Raw genomic sequence first — 18,297 nt, 5'->3', positions numbered from 1 at the left:
TGTGTCCTGATTGGCTGAAGAGAAATAGCCACATCGTTGCGTTCTAAAACTGGACCTGGCGATTTGACATGTTCAATCTTTGGCGACTCCTTGCAACGCCTTGCGACGACCAGTTCACACTGCTGCAACTTTTCCCCTGCGACGTTCTAAAACCGTCTCGTTGCAAGTCGTTGCGTCGCGAATCTTTGGTCTGAACTGGGCTTTAGGGTGTGCATTCTATTGCAACAGAGGAATGAATAACAGAGTACAGGCACCTCCAATCATGTCAAAGAATAATAAAGTCTGGCAAATACTGTTTATATATTCAACTGTTCATTTACAGTAAGATCATATACTTGCATATGCCAGTCAATACTTGAAATATTGAAGTTAGACCTATATACTATGGCTCAAGTAATATCCTCCATAGTTGAAATTAACAATTCACTTTTGTGAAGTCTCATCTTTACTATGATATCAACAATGATTGATGACAGCCCACATTTACAAGTATCAATTAGTATTTATTAACATCTTAAACATTTTCATCCTTTCTTAAATTACTAGTGAAGACATACCTTTATTTCACATGCTGCCACAAATATCAAGGGTATTTACAGTTATACATACAGTATTTACATATGTCCACAGGAGGCATGTACACAAGGCTTGTGTGGTTTCCCATTTGATTAAAGCTCAAAGTCAGCAGCCTCAAATTTAGGAAAATTACAATACTTTAACAAAGACTTTTTAGGAGAGTCATTTACAAATGTAAAAAATTAAATCACGTCTTACAAAATATGCTTGATGTAAAATTTCACTGGTTGTCCACATCCACAAATGACATTATGTATAACATAAGACACTGTACATAAACTTAATCCATATCAAAAGATATGAAATCAATGTCATTTCTTTATATGGCATCGAGTGAGAATGTCACAGCATCCCATTGATTCTCTCTTAAATTGTACAAAGAAGTTGGCAGATATAGTCTCTCACACACACACACACACACACACACACACACACACACACACACACACACACACACACACACACACACACACACACACACACACACACACACACACACACACACACACACACACACACACACACACACACACACTTTGTGCTTCCCTTTTCAGAGAGTATGAAGCAGCACGGACTACAACATTAACATGCGTTTATAAAGTCTTGTGTGAATTGAAGCATTAAAAAATGTCTCCTTTTTTGTTGGCGGATGGATTTGGCAACTCAAAACCATATATAATTTTTCTTTCATACAGACTTAATTTGAAACTCGTCCAGTCAATACTACACATCTTCAATAAGTTAAATACTGCATCCATTAGGAAAACTCAGCAACGCTGAATAAAAAAATAAGCACTAAATAAAAATTGTAACTCAACTAGCAAGGACATTATGAGCACCGGTTTTAGTTAGACACTCGTTTTCTTTTTACATGAAGTAAACTCATTAAAGAGCCCCAGACTCAACTCCTAGTACTAAGTAGCCATGCTATAAATAATGAATATTATTTTGGTTTGGAAACAGTTAATGTCGGTTATCGATACTGTGCAAGTAGAGTGTCCCTATTTTAGTGGTTTCAGTACAATGTTGGAGTACAATAGCACATTGCCGATACGGGCACAGGCTTGACAGTTAATCTACAACAAAAATGTTCCATTAAAATAAGCCGCAGACCCAACTGCCGCTTCAATGCAATACAAGGGAATTCATTTTGGGATTGAAACAGGTGGTTTGCTTTGCTTCAATTAGATGTACGCAAAACTTCATAAGGTCGAAAAGTACTCCACGAAATATCAACGGCAATGTAGGAAACCGTCATCGACATTTGGACTTTGTCAAATAAGAAACAAAATAAAATACAAAAAGATCATAAGTAAGTAATAAGTAAGGCGTAATTGGAGAGTTGTTCAAGTTTTGTGCAACGCTCACCTCTCATGGGTAGTGCAACGTTGTTTGTAGTGCATCTCTTAAGGACATGACGTTTGGCTAAAATATGGCACGTAACGGAAATCGATGATTCCTCCCGGTCTAAAACACAACTACCGACTTGACTACACCAACATCCCTAGAATGGGTCCTCCGCGCTGGTCACATTTCAAGGGTTTGTGCTACTTTATCAGAGTCATAACCAGCACGTTGCCAACTTTATGTTGGACTTCGATCCAAAATCGGCAAACTTAATCATGACCACGATGATGATGATGACGATGATGATGATGATGATGATGATGGCAGGGCACAGCTCTGAGAAAGGCCTCGCTGTGGCTGTATCCATGGCAGCGTTTGGTTATCGATATCAAAGTCAAATCACGAGTCACGTGTCCCGCCGGGCCTTGCTCCTCTTGCCCCCCCACCCCCCCACCCAGTGCAAACAGCTTGTCGCCCGACTGGTCCTCCTTGCAGGACGCTCTACGCCATGTTGGCCAGCTCTGTGGAGTCCGACTCGGATTCGGCCTCCTGGTCCCTGGAAGCAAACCAACAACAGATCATTAATAAATGGGCCGAAAGCAAATGGACATGGGATCACGTGTAGAGACGACACAGGGACGTTGGCCCGGTGTCGGCCCCCGGCCCACTGCCGTACCGTAGCTCCTGAAGCAGCTTGCGGTTGCCCTGCCTCCTCTCCTCATCGATGGGGTACGAGCGGAAGATGAACAGGCCGACGATGATGAGGGCGATGGGGGCCGCGGACACCAGCAGCTTCAGGGTCAGGTCCACCTCGGACGGCTGACTGCAGCCTCTCGTGATGTAACCGGCGAAACTGAGGGGCCGGAAATGACACGCTGTTAATCACAGTTTAAGGATCCGAAAGAGGGAACTGACGGTCACCACAACACAGACTACCCTAACGACTTCTACAGATCTGCAGTTTTCAAAAAAAAAATTGCTTGTGACCGCTTTTTATTAAATAAAAGGGATTTTGTTTAACTGTGGCTAGCTGTGGTCCATTTAAAAGCTTTTCAATTATGTTCCTGGGAGTAACACACACACACACACAATATGATAAAAATATGTAAAAACGTCCAAACAAGTCATGTCCCTGTTTATAAGTGAGAGCGAGAGAGCTACCGAGACCCACAGAGATTGAGAGAGAGAGAGAGAGAGACGAGGTGAGAACCAGACACACAGGGTGAGAGTGAACACGTACTCTAAGCTGAGTGTGGAGATGCCCAGGGAGACTCCGGAGGCGAACTTGGTGAAGAAGACGTAGAAGGAGTAGAAGATGGCCTCGTGGCCCGCAGAGTCCGGGTTGGCGACCTGGAAGTCATCCACCACGTCGGGCAGCATGGACCTGAGACACACCACGAGTAGAGGAGGAGGACCACGGTTAGGGTACAGCCATCTTCGTGTGTGTGTGTGTGTGTGTGTGTGTGTGTGTGTGTGTGTGTGTGTGTGTGTGTGTGTGTGTGTGTGTGTGTGTGTGTGTGTGTGTGTGTGTGTGTGTGTGTCTCACCAGGGTAGCAGGAAGGCGGCGGCCACACCGACACCAGCCGCAAAGGCCACGATGTAGGTGACGACGAGGCTGCTCTTGACACACACCACCATGATCATGAAGGGCACCACCGACTACAGGGTCCAAAGATAAACACGCCAGCGGGTCAGTACCGTCGTTACCGTGGCTTCAGCAGGGAATGGCTAATAGGGTGTACTTTGTCACTACAGCAAACGGAAAACGTGCCATTTGTGTTGTTGTGCTCACTAACTAATCACTAATGTTCCAATCAATAATGATAAAAAAAGTATTGTTAAACAGCAAAACTTGGCACCCGAAACATCGTTACACTTCATTTAATTGGCCAAATGACAAAACAAATCCTCCATTCCCACTTGCAGGGCGCCCGCCAGCCAGCGTGGCCTTTGGTTCAGTAGCGCCCCGGCCGCAGGTCTTACCGAGGTGCCAAAGTAAACGGCCGACTTCTTGCCAAACCGCGTCAGGAACCACTGCCAGAAGGGGATGGCCAGGGTGGCGGATAACTGGTGGTGGTGGAAGGGAGAGAAAAAAGGAGAAGCCCCGGTGAGCCAACACAAGCACACTCTCAAAGAAAACATCCAGAAAAAACCCCAGCGAGACCTTTGATACTGAGGAAGGAGACTTTGTTGTTGTTGTTCTTGTATTTCTCCTTCCCAGTCTGGTAGACCGTAGGCGACTCGCTAAACAGAATAAAAATCACCCCTATGACAACCACAGCGTGAGACAGAATGACTTGGGAGACAGAGGGGACATTATCAAATGGTTTTCCCCTGTTCTCTTTTGATTGAACAGAGGAGTGGCGTGAGGTGGCAGAACCGTTGACCTCTCCCACACACCAAAGACAACAGAGGACGGGACATGAACAATACAGCCTTCCATGCGCCCCCACCCCCGTGGAGTCCAGCGTTAGATAATATTGTTGTGTGCTAGAGTTCCCCGTATCATGTGCTCTTTCAGCTTCTCACGGCAAACCCCAGCTAACAAGGCCAAAACATATTCTTCGTATTGACGGGACAACCAATCGGGGTTGAGAAACAAACTGGGGGGGGGAGGGGGGGGGGGGGCGTCTCGTAGAAGGACGCCGGTGCGTCGCGAAAAGGCACAACCGGACATTATTCGCAGTGTTTGAAGTTTTGTGTATATTTAGATTTTACGGCTTTTCTCTGCTCCTGCAGCAACCGCAAGCCGTAGCAGATGCACTTTATTTTATTTTTTTTCGCCTGTTGTGCGGTCGCAAACCTTCTCTCGCAAGCACTCGCGTGGCCGGCCTTTTGTGCACATGTGCGAGTCGTTTAGCCCCGCGGGCGGGTCAACCTCTCCTGGCGATCGACGTGGCACTCAACGTGCCAGCCTCCTAATGGGTCCCTCCCGATGGAAACAAGACTCCTGTTGTTGTCCTTGTTTTCCTCGTCCTTGAGATGAACTACTCCGGACAATGTTTGTCATTTATGGGAGCTTCGTTGTTTCCATGCCCCCCCCCCCCCCCCTGCAAAGTGCGATCAAGTTACGATTTTTCTTTTAAGTGGAGGGAAGAAAGACGCTAAACGGTCTGGCCTTTCAGGGGGAACGAGGTGGAACTCTTCCAAGGACACAAAGATCTGTTGGTTGTTCTGCCGTGATGGGCTGCAAAGAGGGATCAAAGCCCTTCACTGGACTTTAGTGATCGTAAAGGCTTAGCCGCACGCTAACTTCTTAAGTCGTAAAAAAAAAAAAAAACTATTTTCAAAAGTAATTGTAAATGTTAAGTCATAAGTGAGAATCAGATCAAAAGGAGGCAGTGTAATCCTTTGCATAAAGTGAAGGATAAGAGAATGTAATCTGTCCGAACTCGCTCACCCTCCCGGGAGTGGGGGGGGGTTACCCAATATACAGTTCTCCTGTACAGTTCTCCTGTACATGTTTGATCAATAGCAAAGTTCTCCTCTGCGCCATCCCTTCACCACACCTTGTGTGGTGAAGAATGCTCTTAAAAAGGATTAACCAAAGAGGGCTGTTGAAGTCGGTGATTACCCGAGGGGATGGAGTTATTCTGTTGGGTGAGGTTATTTAAATAAAAACAAAAAGGCGATGGAATCCTATAAAGTCGGTTGATATCACGTACCAAGTGTTACCACAGCAGCCACGCTAAACAATGCCGCAACATTTGCTAAGTTGTTTGTGGGAATAGTCTGGCATTTATAAGGTGGGTGTTACACACACACACAGAAATATAGATAAGTAAGAAGGTGGCAAGACACTGGGTCTCACAGACCGAGATACGATTTATGACCCACCCGCCATAAAAGACAACGATTTGTCTGTCTTGTTCTGAAGCTAAGGGCGAATTCCATTCCAAACGGGGGTCTAATTGAGGAGCCAGTGGTTGGAGCCAGAGGCCATCGCTGTGGACACTCACCATGATGACCAGCAGAATGTTCTGGAAGTCGTTCCTGAAGCCCAGCGTGTAGCTGCAGAACAAAGCGAAGTTCCCCTCCAGGAGCTGTGGAAAGAACCAGAAAGAACCCTCGTAAATAACCAGTGCAGTCGCCCGCGTCACTGGGTCAGAATCAGTAGACCCCCCCAGGCGCCAGACACAAGACTCCCAGCGACCAACGCGAGAAGAGGCTTTACTCCGAACCACACACAAATTAAGAAGTAGCCAACATACACAGCCCCACTGTTGGTTACCGTTGGTTATTCATCCATGCCATGTCAGGTCAAAGAACGGTAAGACTTATTCAGTTTCAGAGCCCTTTTGTATAATAATGGCTGTATGGGTGTGTGTGTGCATGTGTGTATGTGTGTGTGTGCTGTTCTCACCATGAATGCCAGTGAGGTGAAGAGAAAGCCCATGACCAGCTTGGCATAGGGTCCGTGTCCCATCACAAGCCTCATGCCCTGGAAGAACGACATGGGCTCCGACCTGGGCCGGCAGGATTCTGGAAACGGACAAGGAAAGAAAAGGGGACGTTATTTTAAAATGTTTATCCAACTTGACCATTCAAACCCCATAGAAATTGTTTTCAATAATAAATTGTATTGAAAAAAAGATTTTCTTTTGGCACTGAATGGTCCAAGACAATGTCCAAATGTCAATGACGTCAATGACCCACGTGACCAAACGTCAATATCAAGCTGAAAGACCACATTTCATGACATTGAACTCATTCTTCTATTAGCGTCGGTTGTCAAACCACAGGTCATGCTGCTGTGAATGTCCTTACTCTGTAAAACAAGGCCTGACTTTCAAAGAATCAACTGTTCAAGAGAAGTCTGTTCCACATGTACGAGTGGTTAAAGGGAAGTTAACTAGATCAAAACTATACTTGGTGACGGAGGAGGAGCTCTTTACCTTTCTTCTCGCGGACGCCAAAGAACAAGATGATAGCACAGAGGACGTAGATGCCACAGATGATGCCAGAAGCGATCATGTAAGCGTTTTTCTACATTTGGTGAGGGGGGAATAAAGAAAGGAAAAGGGAGGGAGAGAAATGCCTTAGTTGCTAGTCACAAACACTGGTGCCTTATGAGATATTTAGTGCATAACACGCATGGACATTTGATTTTAAACTGACGTTAAAAAGTGTAATGTAAAGCATTTGCGTGAATTTGAACACGAGATCAAGATGACAAACAAACAGGTACACTAGTTAGTCTTTGGTCCAGACACAGGTCACAGCTTTACGTGTGTGTGTGTGTGTGTGTGTGTGTGTGTGTGTGTGTGTGTGTGTGTGTGTGTGTGTGTGTGTGTGTGTGTGTGTGTGTGTGTGTGTGTGTGTGTGTGTGTGTGTGTGTGTGTGTGTGTGTGTGTGTGTGTGTGTGTGTGTGTGTGTGTGTGTGTGTGTGTGTTACCGTGTCATCCAGAGAGATGCCCGGAATGCTGGAGTTGGATTCCGGTTGGGACAACAGGAAAGAGGAGGCGTTGCCCCCAAGCTCGGCAGGCACGCCATTGAGTACAGGAACACAGGGAGCGTTGGCCATGCCCACGATCTGACCCTGGATGGCTGTACCCACCACTGTGCCCAGCACCTCAATGGTCATCCCTGAGAGAGAGAAAGAGAGAGAGAGAGAAAGAGAAAGAAAGAAAGAAAGAAAGAAAGAAAGAGAAAGAGAATTAGTGATGTGGAGGCTTAATACTAACGAGACTTAACCAGGACATCATGAATCAATAGATCAGAATTGCATGCAGGACTATCATCATACATCATTGATGACTGTTTTGATTGGGGTGGATATTGCATTGTCTATGACATGAAAATGGCAGTACAGTCTACTTCAATGAGTCTTCAAATCTGTTGAAATGCCCCCTCTCTTGCTCCTTATATAGAACGTTGTTATTGCGAGTTAGATATTCTGGACCTTTTTCTGGTGAAAGTCACCATTGTGTTCCTTTGATGAATAAAATAAATACAGCAATCAAGATTAAAACCCAGATTTTGCGTTCCGAAGATGTGGCGACATCAAAATTAATGAGATCCACACTGCAACACGACGCCCCAGAGTATAGTGTGAACTGGTGCTGGTACGTACGGTAGGCCGTGGCCGAGTCCCGCTCCTTCTGATCCGAGGTGATGAACATGGTGAGGGAGGAGTAGGGCACGTGGAAGCACTGAGGAAGAGGAGAGAGTCAGTGGTGGATTGCTGAGGGTGAAGGCTTCCAATTTTTTTTTTAAAACACACACACACACACACACACACACACACACACACACACACACACACACACACACACACACACACACACACACAGTGTGTCAAAGACTTAACACGTTATTTTGAATAAGCAATAAGCAGTGGGACAAGGATAAACTTTCTGCGTCACTGTGTGCACTTTACATAGAAGGAATCCAGTTTTTAAATGTGAGCAAAACTAGAAGAGGATGGTTCAGTTCTTTATTGTTGTGCTTTGGAGAAACAGGGCTGACTGCATACAGAAGTATGGTTAACATTTACAGAAGTGGGCAAGTCAAGTTCAAGGAAAACAACTATGTAACTATGTAAAAAAAGGAAGGCAAGCACGCAAGTACTAAAAAAAGCTTTTTTAAGACAGACAGACTGAGGAATGCACCACTTACTGTCTGCAGGGTCTGGAAGAGGCAATAGAAAACCAGGTACCAGATGACCTTCCCGTCCTCAAACGGCGGGACATACCAGATGAGGAAGTAGCAGATCACGGCCAGAGGCGTGGACAGCATGATCCTACAGGGGAGAGACAAGAGAGAGAGAAGAGCAAGAGAAGGGAGAGAATAACAACAATTAATGGGGTCAGAAACATGTGAGCACTCAGGCGTGTGTCACAAACTCCCATGACTGCAGGGTTTGAAAAAAAGGGGCCAGCCATTGCATAATGTTATCCCCCCCCACCCCAACATTTCATCAGCTTTTAAAAACGGTGGAGGCAGAGACCAGAGCAGACATATCCAATGGATCACATAGAAGGAGACCTATGGTCAGGGCAGGGCAGGGCAGCACTTTAGGGCGCACTCACACTAGGCCATCTGTACCGTGCCCGAGTACGTTTGCCCCCTAAATTCTAGATCGTTTGACAAGTGTGAGCACGCCATCTGTACAAGTACAGTTCAATTCCGTGGCATCAGTACACTTCGGAGAGGTGTGCTCTTGAGTACAGTACAGGGCAACTTTGCATAGTGTGAGTGCGCCCTGAGTCACACGTCGTTTTAATTCTAGTGAATCCACACACACTATTCATGTTCCAGCCTGTCTTTGATTCCAACTGAAGAATAATCCATATATCATCTGCTCCAAAATATTTTGGGAATCCGAGAAACCTCGCTGATTTACATTATTTCTTGACACTGGGGCTGAATGGGTATTCTCATAATGTCCACATAAAACAAAGTGTTACACTTACAATGCCATTTAAAGTGGCTAAATAATCCAAACACATCTTATAAAAGATGGTCGTCATTGTTTGTCGGTTTCTTAATTCCTACAGATATTCATAGAAAACATGCGACAATGAGTTGTGCCACGTTGCATGAGCTGTGCCTAACCCTAACACCATTGAGTCACACGGCAGACGTCAGACGTCCTGACATCCTGGCTCAGCAGGACAAGAGCGCGTGTATGGGTGTGTTAATGCCTTGAACACATGGCTGGAACCTCTGTTGTATTTACCATTGTATTTACCCCAGACAAACCTTTATCTACCCTAATCACCTCCCTCTGCTTGGAACTGGCCCCAGCGCGTCATGATGCAGTCATCTACCCGAACCTGGAAGCCGAACACTCTCAAACATCCTGTCCATTCTTGTGCCTGCTCCCCACTTTCCTGTGGCCTGATCCAGCTGCTCCAATCAGATGAGAGCATGACTTCTATTTAGAGCGAGTGTGAGTGTGTGTGGAAGAGGATCTTTATCTTACTTCTCTATAAGTACACGGAAGAGGCGTGGCTAAGGGGTAACATTGATGAGGGGTGGGACACAGGAAGGCTGGTCAAAGTGATTCATCCAAAGTGATTCATCCTTAGGACTGTGGGATATGAGGTCACTAACGCATCACTATAACATCACCATGACCAGCGTCACTACCAGGATGATGCACTACTTCTTCCCCAACACTGGTCAATCAGGTTTTAGCACCTTGAGAACACCAACCAGATCTGCAACTCAGAAATACATACGCAAATATCTACCCAACCCTGATGTCTCATGGAGGTGACAGTTTAGATTCCACATTGCAAATTCCAAAATGCAAAATCAGTTTATTGCAAGTCGGGTATGGAGCAATTGGATTATTAAAATAGGCATATAGAAATAATTCTACAATAAAAATGTGCATTTATATTCCATTCCAGAATTTCCCTTTCGAACAATGTGATTAACACATGCAGGCGTGATCATGAAGAAGCTAGAATTATGCTCTGCCATGCCACGTATAGTACGATGCTCTTCTCTCGTGTTCGATTTCAGCCCCCTGCTAAAATAGTCGTGCTGACTGAATTTAGCATCAAACAGCGTTCATGAGCCACAATATAAGGACAGCAAACTACGAATGTGTAAACATGACTGTGTTCAGTTAAGTCAAGCCATTTAATTGTTTCATTTGAATAAAACATTTTCCAGAATTTGTATTATAATGCCTTTAGGTGAACGCCTTAACAACACACATATCCTCATATCTCATGTTCTCACAGCAACAGAGTCACGCCATGGTTGGAACCTCTCTCTCCGTTTCTCTCGCTCTCTCCCAAACCACACCCCCTTCCTTCTCTCCCTCTTTCCCGAACGACCGAGAGTAACCTCGCATTCCTCCGCCACCCTTAAAAGAAATGTCTGTTATCGCCATGACAGCCGTCTACCGAGAAGCCATTGGCTGAGGTAGATGGTGTGTTGTGGGCTGGACCAATGCTGAGCCAGCATGCCTCTGAACCCCTCCCCCACATGGAAAACCGACACACGCCCCCCCTTCTCTCTCTCTCACACACACACACACACACACACACACACACACACACACACACACACACACACACACACACACACACACACACACACACACACACACACACACACACACACACACACACACACACACACACACACACACACACACTAAAGGGAAGAAATTGTCCGATCTTTCCTTTACAACCTTAGCCACCATAATCGGTAGAGATTTGCTGTTCTCCATATAATGCTTCCTTTTCTGCCTACCCGCCTGGTCCTGATCACAGGGAGAATATAGCAGGCTGAGGTGGGATCACTACATTTGTCAGATTTTCTATCACAGGATGTATGGCAGCAGATAATAAATCCCCTTTGTTGTAGCCAGAATTTGTGGTTTGGCTTGTTATCGTGCACTTTATATTGTCAATGTTTATTACATTTGCTTTTGTCCTGCATTTAGTTAAGCGATTATTAAAGGTTATTAGGTTATTAGGTTTGTGTGGACGTGTGCTGAACACATTGGCACTGACAAAAGACCAAAGTATCGTAGTATGTATGGCCAATAAAGATTAGAGAATGAGTCAATTTGCTCAATCTAAAAAAAAAACTAAACAATTGACAGCATTATGTCTCAACTGATTTGTAAAACAAAAAGGGGTATATGAAATAAGAGCCTGTATCACACGCCCACCCTGCTCGGAAAATCACAAGCACCAAAGGCTCCTTTGACACGAGTGGGATAAAGTGGGCCAGAGTAGATTTCAGCGGGCCAATGGCAGAGCTGGATGTTGTGGGGTGATGGTGATGCCACATCATCATCGATGATGACGATACAATGGAGGAGCAACCAACCAGGCCGCTAACTCTGTGAGAAGCCAGAGGTATATAAAGTATCTGGTGCGGTGACGCTGCCTGACATCTGTCAACCGAATGGAGGGTTGTCAGTCAATTTCAGTTACGCAAATGATGCAGCATGACATGAAAAAAAACCCAAACCACACCAAAAATAACCTGGCTGTGAAACGGCCAAAGGAGGAACAGTTAGTAACCACAGGCTCCGGCTTTGAAACACCATCTAAAATAGGAAGTCTGGTCGGGAGCTGGGGAGGGACCTATCACACCGGCAAATGTTTTCTCTAATGGCAACATATTGGACATCCACATTTCAAACAAATGTGTCCCAACCGGACGAAGCCACAAGACATGGCTTCATGTGCTAGCCTACATCTACATGTCTCACAGAGTTAACAGTTACAATTGAAAACCAGTCTGCCCTCTTCATGTTTGAAATGGCTTTGGTGACAGGAACTATCTACTGTGAAAGGGCATTAATCCCAGGAAAACAAGGGCTTGGTTCACACACACGGACGGTGTGGTGTGTTCGATCGAGAGGCAGCATGGCAGCGGTTGCGTCATGTGACCTCGGGTAACCCCTCCCCTCACGCGCTGACGTGGAATGTTCCAATGTGATCATCACGACACGAGACCCCAGTCTCTCTCTCACTCACACACACACACACACACACACACACACACACACACACACACACACACACACACACACACACACACACACACACACACACACACACACACACACACACACACACACACACACACACACACACGTTATTTTGAATAAGCAAAAAGTGGGACAAGGTGGGACAGTGGGACAAGGATAACCTTTCCGCAACACTGTGCACCTTACAAAGAAGGAATCCAGTTTTTAAATGTAAGCAAAAATAGAAGAGGATGGTGCAGTTCTTTATTGTTGTGCTTTGCAGAAACAGGACTGACCGCGAGGATGACGTGTGGAAAAATTACACTGCTGCGAACCTTTATCAGCAATACATAGCAAATAAACCTTTCAGACTGGAGAAGAAAAGTCGTAGCCTCAATGCTACGCATGCAAACGCTCTGGTCAACGTTGCCTAGTGTGCAGGCATTCACAATACACAGAGGGGCCATCTCCCCCCCTGACAGATTCACCTTCAATTGAATTTACAGATGTCCATTCAAATCACCTGCTGTTGGGATCCAGCAGAACAGCAGGGACATTGGGGATCAGAGGTCCCAGTAGTGGATAAGATGATAAGTTCAACTCAATAACCCATAAATCCTCTGTAGTTTGACATATGGTTGTGTGTGTGTGTGTGTGTGTGTGTGTGTGTGCGTGCGTGCGTGCGTTCAGTTGGGTAAGAATAGGCCAGTCATTGCTCATCGGGGGAGGAGGGCGGTGATACGTACCAGGGGAGCATGCGTCCGAAGCGGCTCCAGGGGCTACGGGACACCAGGAAGCCCACCGTGGGGTCAGTCACCGCATCCCAGGCCCGCCCCACGAAAAGGATGATGGAAGCATAGAAGGGGTCCAGCTGGGGACAGGACGCATGAAAAAAAGACCCGATGTTTTAGGCAGATGTAGAAAGGTGGAGCAGCAGCAGCATCACGTCGGTTTTGATGAAAGTTATTTCATAGAAGAGAGACTAAAAAGCATGGTGTTTGACGCACAGGGACACATTTTGCTTTATAGCTCATCAGCGCCCTTGCAGCTGATGAGCATAACATTCAAATTACAGATTATATTGATTACTCCATTTGGACATCCTCAAGCTCCTCTCGCAGACGCAAGAGCAAAGCCCAAAAGGATCACAAACGCATACCAAATCACCTCATCGGCTATGGGTCATTATCCATCATGTGGGGAAGTTATACGTTCAAAATGTCTCTGTTTAATAGAAGCCCCATATAAATTTAAAACGAGCAGGTAGCCGATTACCTGGAAGAACTCAATGCCACTAGCACCAGAAGAACCGAATGTCGAAAGTTAAGTACTTCATGCCATAATCAATACCACAAACAATAAGAGGGGTGGCTAGGACTCAAGCCAAGTCAACTTTCAGTCAGCCAGCCATGTAGCAACTGACTCAGTCTAGGCCGAACAATGGCCTTTCTTAAGAACTGCAAACTCCTAAACCTTCTGACCGAAAACTCCCTCCCTTCGGCCCCCGCAGCATGATCCCAAATGTTAATCAGCGTTTGTGACTGTTCGACCGAAAGAATAAAGAAACAGCCACCCAGGGAGGCGGCGGACTTTCAAGCAAACATGGCCTTGACCATTAGATTAGTGTCGGGCCTAATTAAAGCTAGCCCCTCGGTAACGACGCTGCGGGCAGCGCAGTCCCGCCCCAAGAGCTACTGGGCCCACCACCCCGTGGCTAGCCTTTTGAGATTACAGTGGAGACCCGCTGTGCAGCCAATGAGCCAAGAAAATCACAGACTTCCCGCTCCCTTGACAATGGCCACTGGAACACCGTGCTGCTCAGACACATCGGCTAATTCGGCCCCCCCTTAGAGAAAGGGGGTTTGCAGGGATGGGTGTGGTGGACATGCGAAGTGGGAGGATTTCTGAGTTACATTGACATCCCCCAACCATAGAGATCCCGTTTTCACCGGGTGGCTTCGGGTTCACCCAAGTCTCTTTTTAGAGCAACCCACTCCTCAGGTTTCACCGCGGGCTTATGGGGAAGGGGAAGGCCAGGGTCAAACTGAAATGTCTGCAGGGGTCGGGGTAGGTCAGGTAACAGGCTAGGGTTGAAAGGGTTAAAGGGTCACATCGTCTCACCTGAGCCACGTCCAGCAGGTAGATTTGCAGGAAGAAGCCGAGAGCACATCCTGTGATCTGGTAGGGCGCTCCGCCGACGGCGTAGCACAGCTTATTGCAGATGGACAGGGTGCCCCGCTCGCGCTACGAAAGGATAGAGAAGAACGTTTAATAAACGGTCAACAGAACTGCCCAAGAAGCCTTCAAAATCGGCTAGTGTCCCATGAGCGGAAGAGAGACGGCAGTGGGACTCAAAGCTTTTGCCATCATGTAACAAACAAGCTTATACACAATCACACTGCTTCTATACAACAACCCGTCACCTTATCGACAGCAAATTAAGTACTCTTGATGAATGTTTGAGTAATTGCCAAGTATGTTAATACAGGCAAGTTTTGACTATTTTTACACTGGTGGAAAACAGAACCATTCACTGATTGGTTAAGCGCAGTTAAGAAAACCCCAGAGTTTCTAGTGAAACCTTATTTCCCAGAAAAATGTACTCATTTTGTTTTTGCTTTAAAGCAAAGAGTATATGTCACAAAGATAAAATATTTAGGGCTCCATTCCTCTGAGTCATCTTGGCAACAGGGATTAGCCCTTTAACTTAGCTGGCATACATCTTGGTCTGTCTGTGAGAAACCTAAAGGATTTTGGAACCAACACAGCGATGGCTCATTTGTACTACTGTGTGGGGGCCTACTGATCCCCACCGTGGGGCTAATTCATGACTGAAAAACAAACAGCCCTTTATAAAGACTTGATGAAGTGAGTCTAAATCTCCTGGTATAGTCTCTAATTGCCAGGAACTACAACACCCAGCAGAAACTAAACTACCAAGTCAAAACCTAGGTTCAGCCTTCAGTCTGAAGGCCACTCTTTTATTAGAACTCAGAGTCTGCTGTTGGGATATTTTTGGTTGTATTTGTGTGGCTACAATCAGGTATAAATCTAATGTATCCCAATAGGAGCAATACCACATGTTGACTGAGAATCCTAGTACTTGGTGTTCTTGAGTCTTATTTATTGTACGACATACTTGCACCACCGGCTCTCTACTCGACATGTTGCATCTCCCAAAACACAGGACACCTGTACCTACAGGAAGAGCTCCTGGCGAGGGAACCGGCCCCATGGGCAAATTATGAGATCTAATGCTGTAAGGTTGATGATGATGATGATACAACCATGACAATGCTTTGAGATCGAAAATATAAATGACACTTTCCCTCAGTTACAAAAGTCACGCCTTGCATAATACGTGTCGATACCATCCATAACAGTAAGTACATTTGCATCAGCTTAAAAAATATGTTCATAATAATCGACACACTCTTGGATGCATGGGAAATCGTACGTCCTTATTTGATTGCTTTGGCACTATAAACGAACATAGCATAGCACCGCCCACCATTACCGACTGACTGATCCAGAGTATATCCAAATAAGCAACAGTTTCAACAGTTGATTGAAAATACAACAGCTGTTGCACACGCAAGCACACATGGCATTGCATTTATTTGATCGCAAACATTACATTAATAAATCAACCCCACTACTCAAACACTGAAGAAGCGAGAAGCAATAAATGGAAGGAAAATAGCATGTAGGCTACCGGTGCAGGAGGAAATTCCCGTGTGTGTGACACGTCGCCTTGCTAGTGGGGTGATGCCTCAGACACTAATGTTATATACAGACACGACGCCCGCTAATATCACCCCTTTCAGCTCAGATTTAAGATCTTTATCTCTCACAATCAATCCACTTTCTAATTATTAACGAATGATGAATGAAAGACAGATGAAGATGCTTTGGTAGTTGGATATTCCGAGGTGGGGGAATGAATTATTATTTCAATTCCTGAGCACAATCGTGACCAGGACAGTGTTTCCCTCCCCACAGAGAATAGTAGTGTTTGATCTCAATTCAATAATTCAAACAAGGACCTACGCGCCCATTTATTCAACATCTGTGATCAGGGGCATTTTGGGGACTCTACCCACCTTACAGAGCAGAAATAAAAAATAAAAAGATCCAAACGTGTGGTCTTCTTTATACAACGATTAACACATGCTGTGTGAATACATCCTTTTGTAGTGAACGAATGAATGAACGTAACGTACCTTTCTAGCCAGCTCGATGCCATCCGAGCTGACCGGTTTGTTCAACAAACTCGCGTTGGAATATTGCTCCACTCCTTCACCTTTTGCCATAGCCGAGTTGAACCTTTTGAACGGCGAAATATGAACGAATTTTTTTTTTCTTAAAAGGTTTGTTTTGAAAAGTAAATCGACGTGAACGTCTTTTTTTGTCCAATACAACACAATCAATTCGTCCTCACTCAGATGAATGAATGAGGCGAGGTTTTGCGGGTGTAGTAATCTAAGAGGACACGCCCCTTTTGTTAACGGATTCTCCCCACCCTTAGCCACGCCCCTTTAAGAGAGCCAGTTCAAATCTTTTCAACTTAATTGTCATTTAGCTGAGTCCAGGTACATAGCCAATGAAATGCAGTTGACATCTCATCATAAATGCAATAGAAGCATTAGTGCAGGTTGAGTACAGTATTATGTGCAGATATGTAGAAAATAGAGATTAGAATTTGTTATATGATAATACAATAATAGTTATGTACAACAGTGTATATAGGTTTTCCAGGTGACATGTCTACAGTGACAGATAAGAAGTATAGAGGGTTATGTACAGAGAGCATGAATAGACATTCTATCCCTGAATCTCACCTATAAATCCCGACATTGTTAAGGGCCAAAGTATATAACTGATATGCTTCCACTACATAAGCCTTCTAGACCACTAAGATCTTCTGAGACCAATCGGTTAATTATTCCCAGAATAAACACGAAACATGGGAAAAAAGGATTTAGTTACTATGCAACAAATAGCTGGAATAAACTCCCTGAGGATTTATTTATTTATTTATTTATTGGGACCATGCATATTTATGAACATTGTATAAAAAAACACCATGTAAATAATAATAGGGGCATGTCTTAAATATATTCATGACTTGCTCCAACTCTGACCACTTTTAAAACAAGACTGAATCATTTTATGTTTGCTTTAGCTTTCTGCTAAATCTTAAATACATTGCACTTTCATTTTTGAACTTTGCCTTTATTTTCTTTTACGTATCTAATTTATTTTATTACTTCAACTTATTGTATGTTGGCTTTAGCTTTCTGCTTAATCTTAAACGTATCTATCTTATTTTATTATTTCATTTCATTGTATGACAATGTTTCAATGCAAAGCACTTTGAGACTGCCTTGTGTATATATGAATAAAGTCGCCTTGCCTTGCCTAAACACTGCAGGAGTACATGTAAACAGCTAAACAGTGCAGTGCGGTAAATTTAAACAGGTAACCAGTGCAGAAGTAAAATGCAAAACTCCTGAAAACAGGACCTGCTCCGGCTGTTATCCAGAGTTAGACCACTGTCTTGGTTTTCCACAGGCTGTTCTGAAATACCTTCAACATATTCAGCTCCTCATTCCCTGAGCGTCTGGCGCTATACGGTTTGAAGCTGTGCAGGATTACGTCCCATTTTAGCTGAGCATACATGCCACTACTCAACAGTGTACATACATCACCAGCGGCTCGCTGAATAGGTCATCTGTAGAGAAACGAGGAGCTGGATGGATCATCAGAGAGTGAATACATATATGTATACACTTGAGATGTTTGTAGGTCACTCGCAGAGGCTATACTGTTCTGCAAAAAAACGGCAGGCAAATTCACAAGGAGATGAACTGTCGGTTAAAGTGAACACACACACACACACACACACACACACACACACACAC

The 18,297-nt window shown here is 44.9% G+C and overlaps 1 protein-coding gene across 1 annotated transcript; it reads right to left on the bottom strand.

The window, feature by feature from the left end:
- Nucleotides 1-488: 488 nt before the first annotated feature.
- mfsd2ab (MFSD2 lysolipid transporter A, lysophospholipid b) lies at nt 489-16,803 on the bottom strand. Its single transcript, XM_084485034.1, has 14 exons — nt 16,597-16,803; nt 14,495-14,617; nt 13,120-13,244; nt 8,542-8,665; nt 7,997-8,075; nt 7,319-7,509; nt 6,819-6,909; nt 6,287-6,405; nt 5,883-5,966; nt 3,907-3,990; nt 3,470-3,582; nt 3,164-3,307; nt 2,600-2,776; nt 489-2,479 (listed from the first exon to the last, which is right to left on the bottom strand). The coding sequence occupies exons 1-14, from the start codon at nt 16,684-16,686 to the stop codon at nt 2,425-2,427; spliced, it is 1,599 nt and encodes a 532-aa protein (XP_084341160.1). The 5' UTR covers nt 16,687-16,803; the 3' UTR covers nt 489-2,424.
- Between the last annotated feature and the right edge of the window lie 1,494 nt (nt 16,804-18,297).

The sequence above is a fragment of the Micromesistius poutassou genome, assembly GCF_964030765.1.
Source record: "Micromesistius poutassou genome assembly, chromosome: 20".
Classification (NCBI taxonomy): Eukaryota; Metazoa; Chordata; class Actinopteri; order Gadiformes; family Gadidae; genus Micromesistius; species Micromesistius poutassou.
The sequence above is the reverse complement of the archived record's forward strand: the minus strand, read 5'-3'. Positions and strand labels throughout refer to the sequence as shown.

What these genes read in the sequence shown, in the direction of transcription:
- mfsd2ab (XM_084485034.1), bottom strand. Translation starts at nt 16,686, where the DNA reads ATGGCAAAAGGTGAAGGAGTGGAGCAATATTCCAACGCGAGTTTGTTG. An exon ending in GCATCGAGCTGGCTAGAAAG is followed by an intron (nt 14,618 to 16,596) that starts GTACGTTACGTT and finishes ATCCTTTCGTAG; the next exon opens with CGCGAGCGGGGCACCCTGTC. An exon ending in AAGCTGCTTCAGGAGCTACG is followed by an intron (nt 2,480 to 2,599) that starts GTACGGCAGTGG and finishes GTTTGCTTCCAG; the next exon opens with GGACCAGGAGGCCGAATCCG.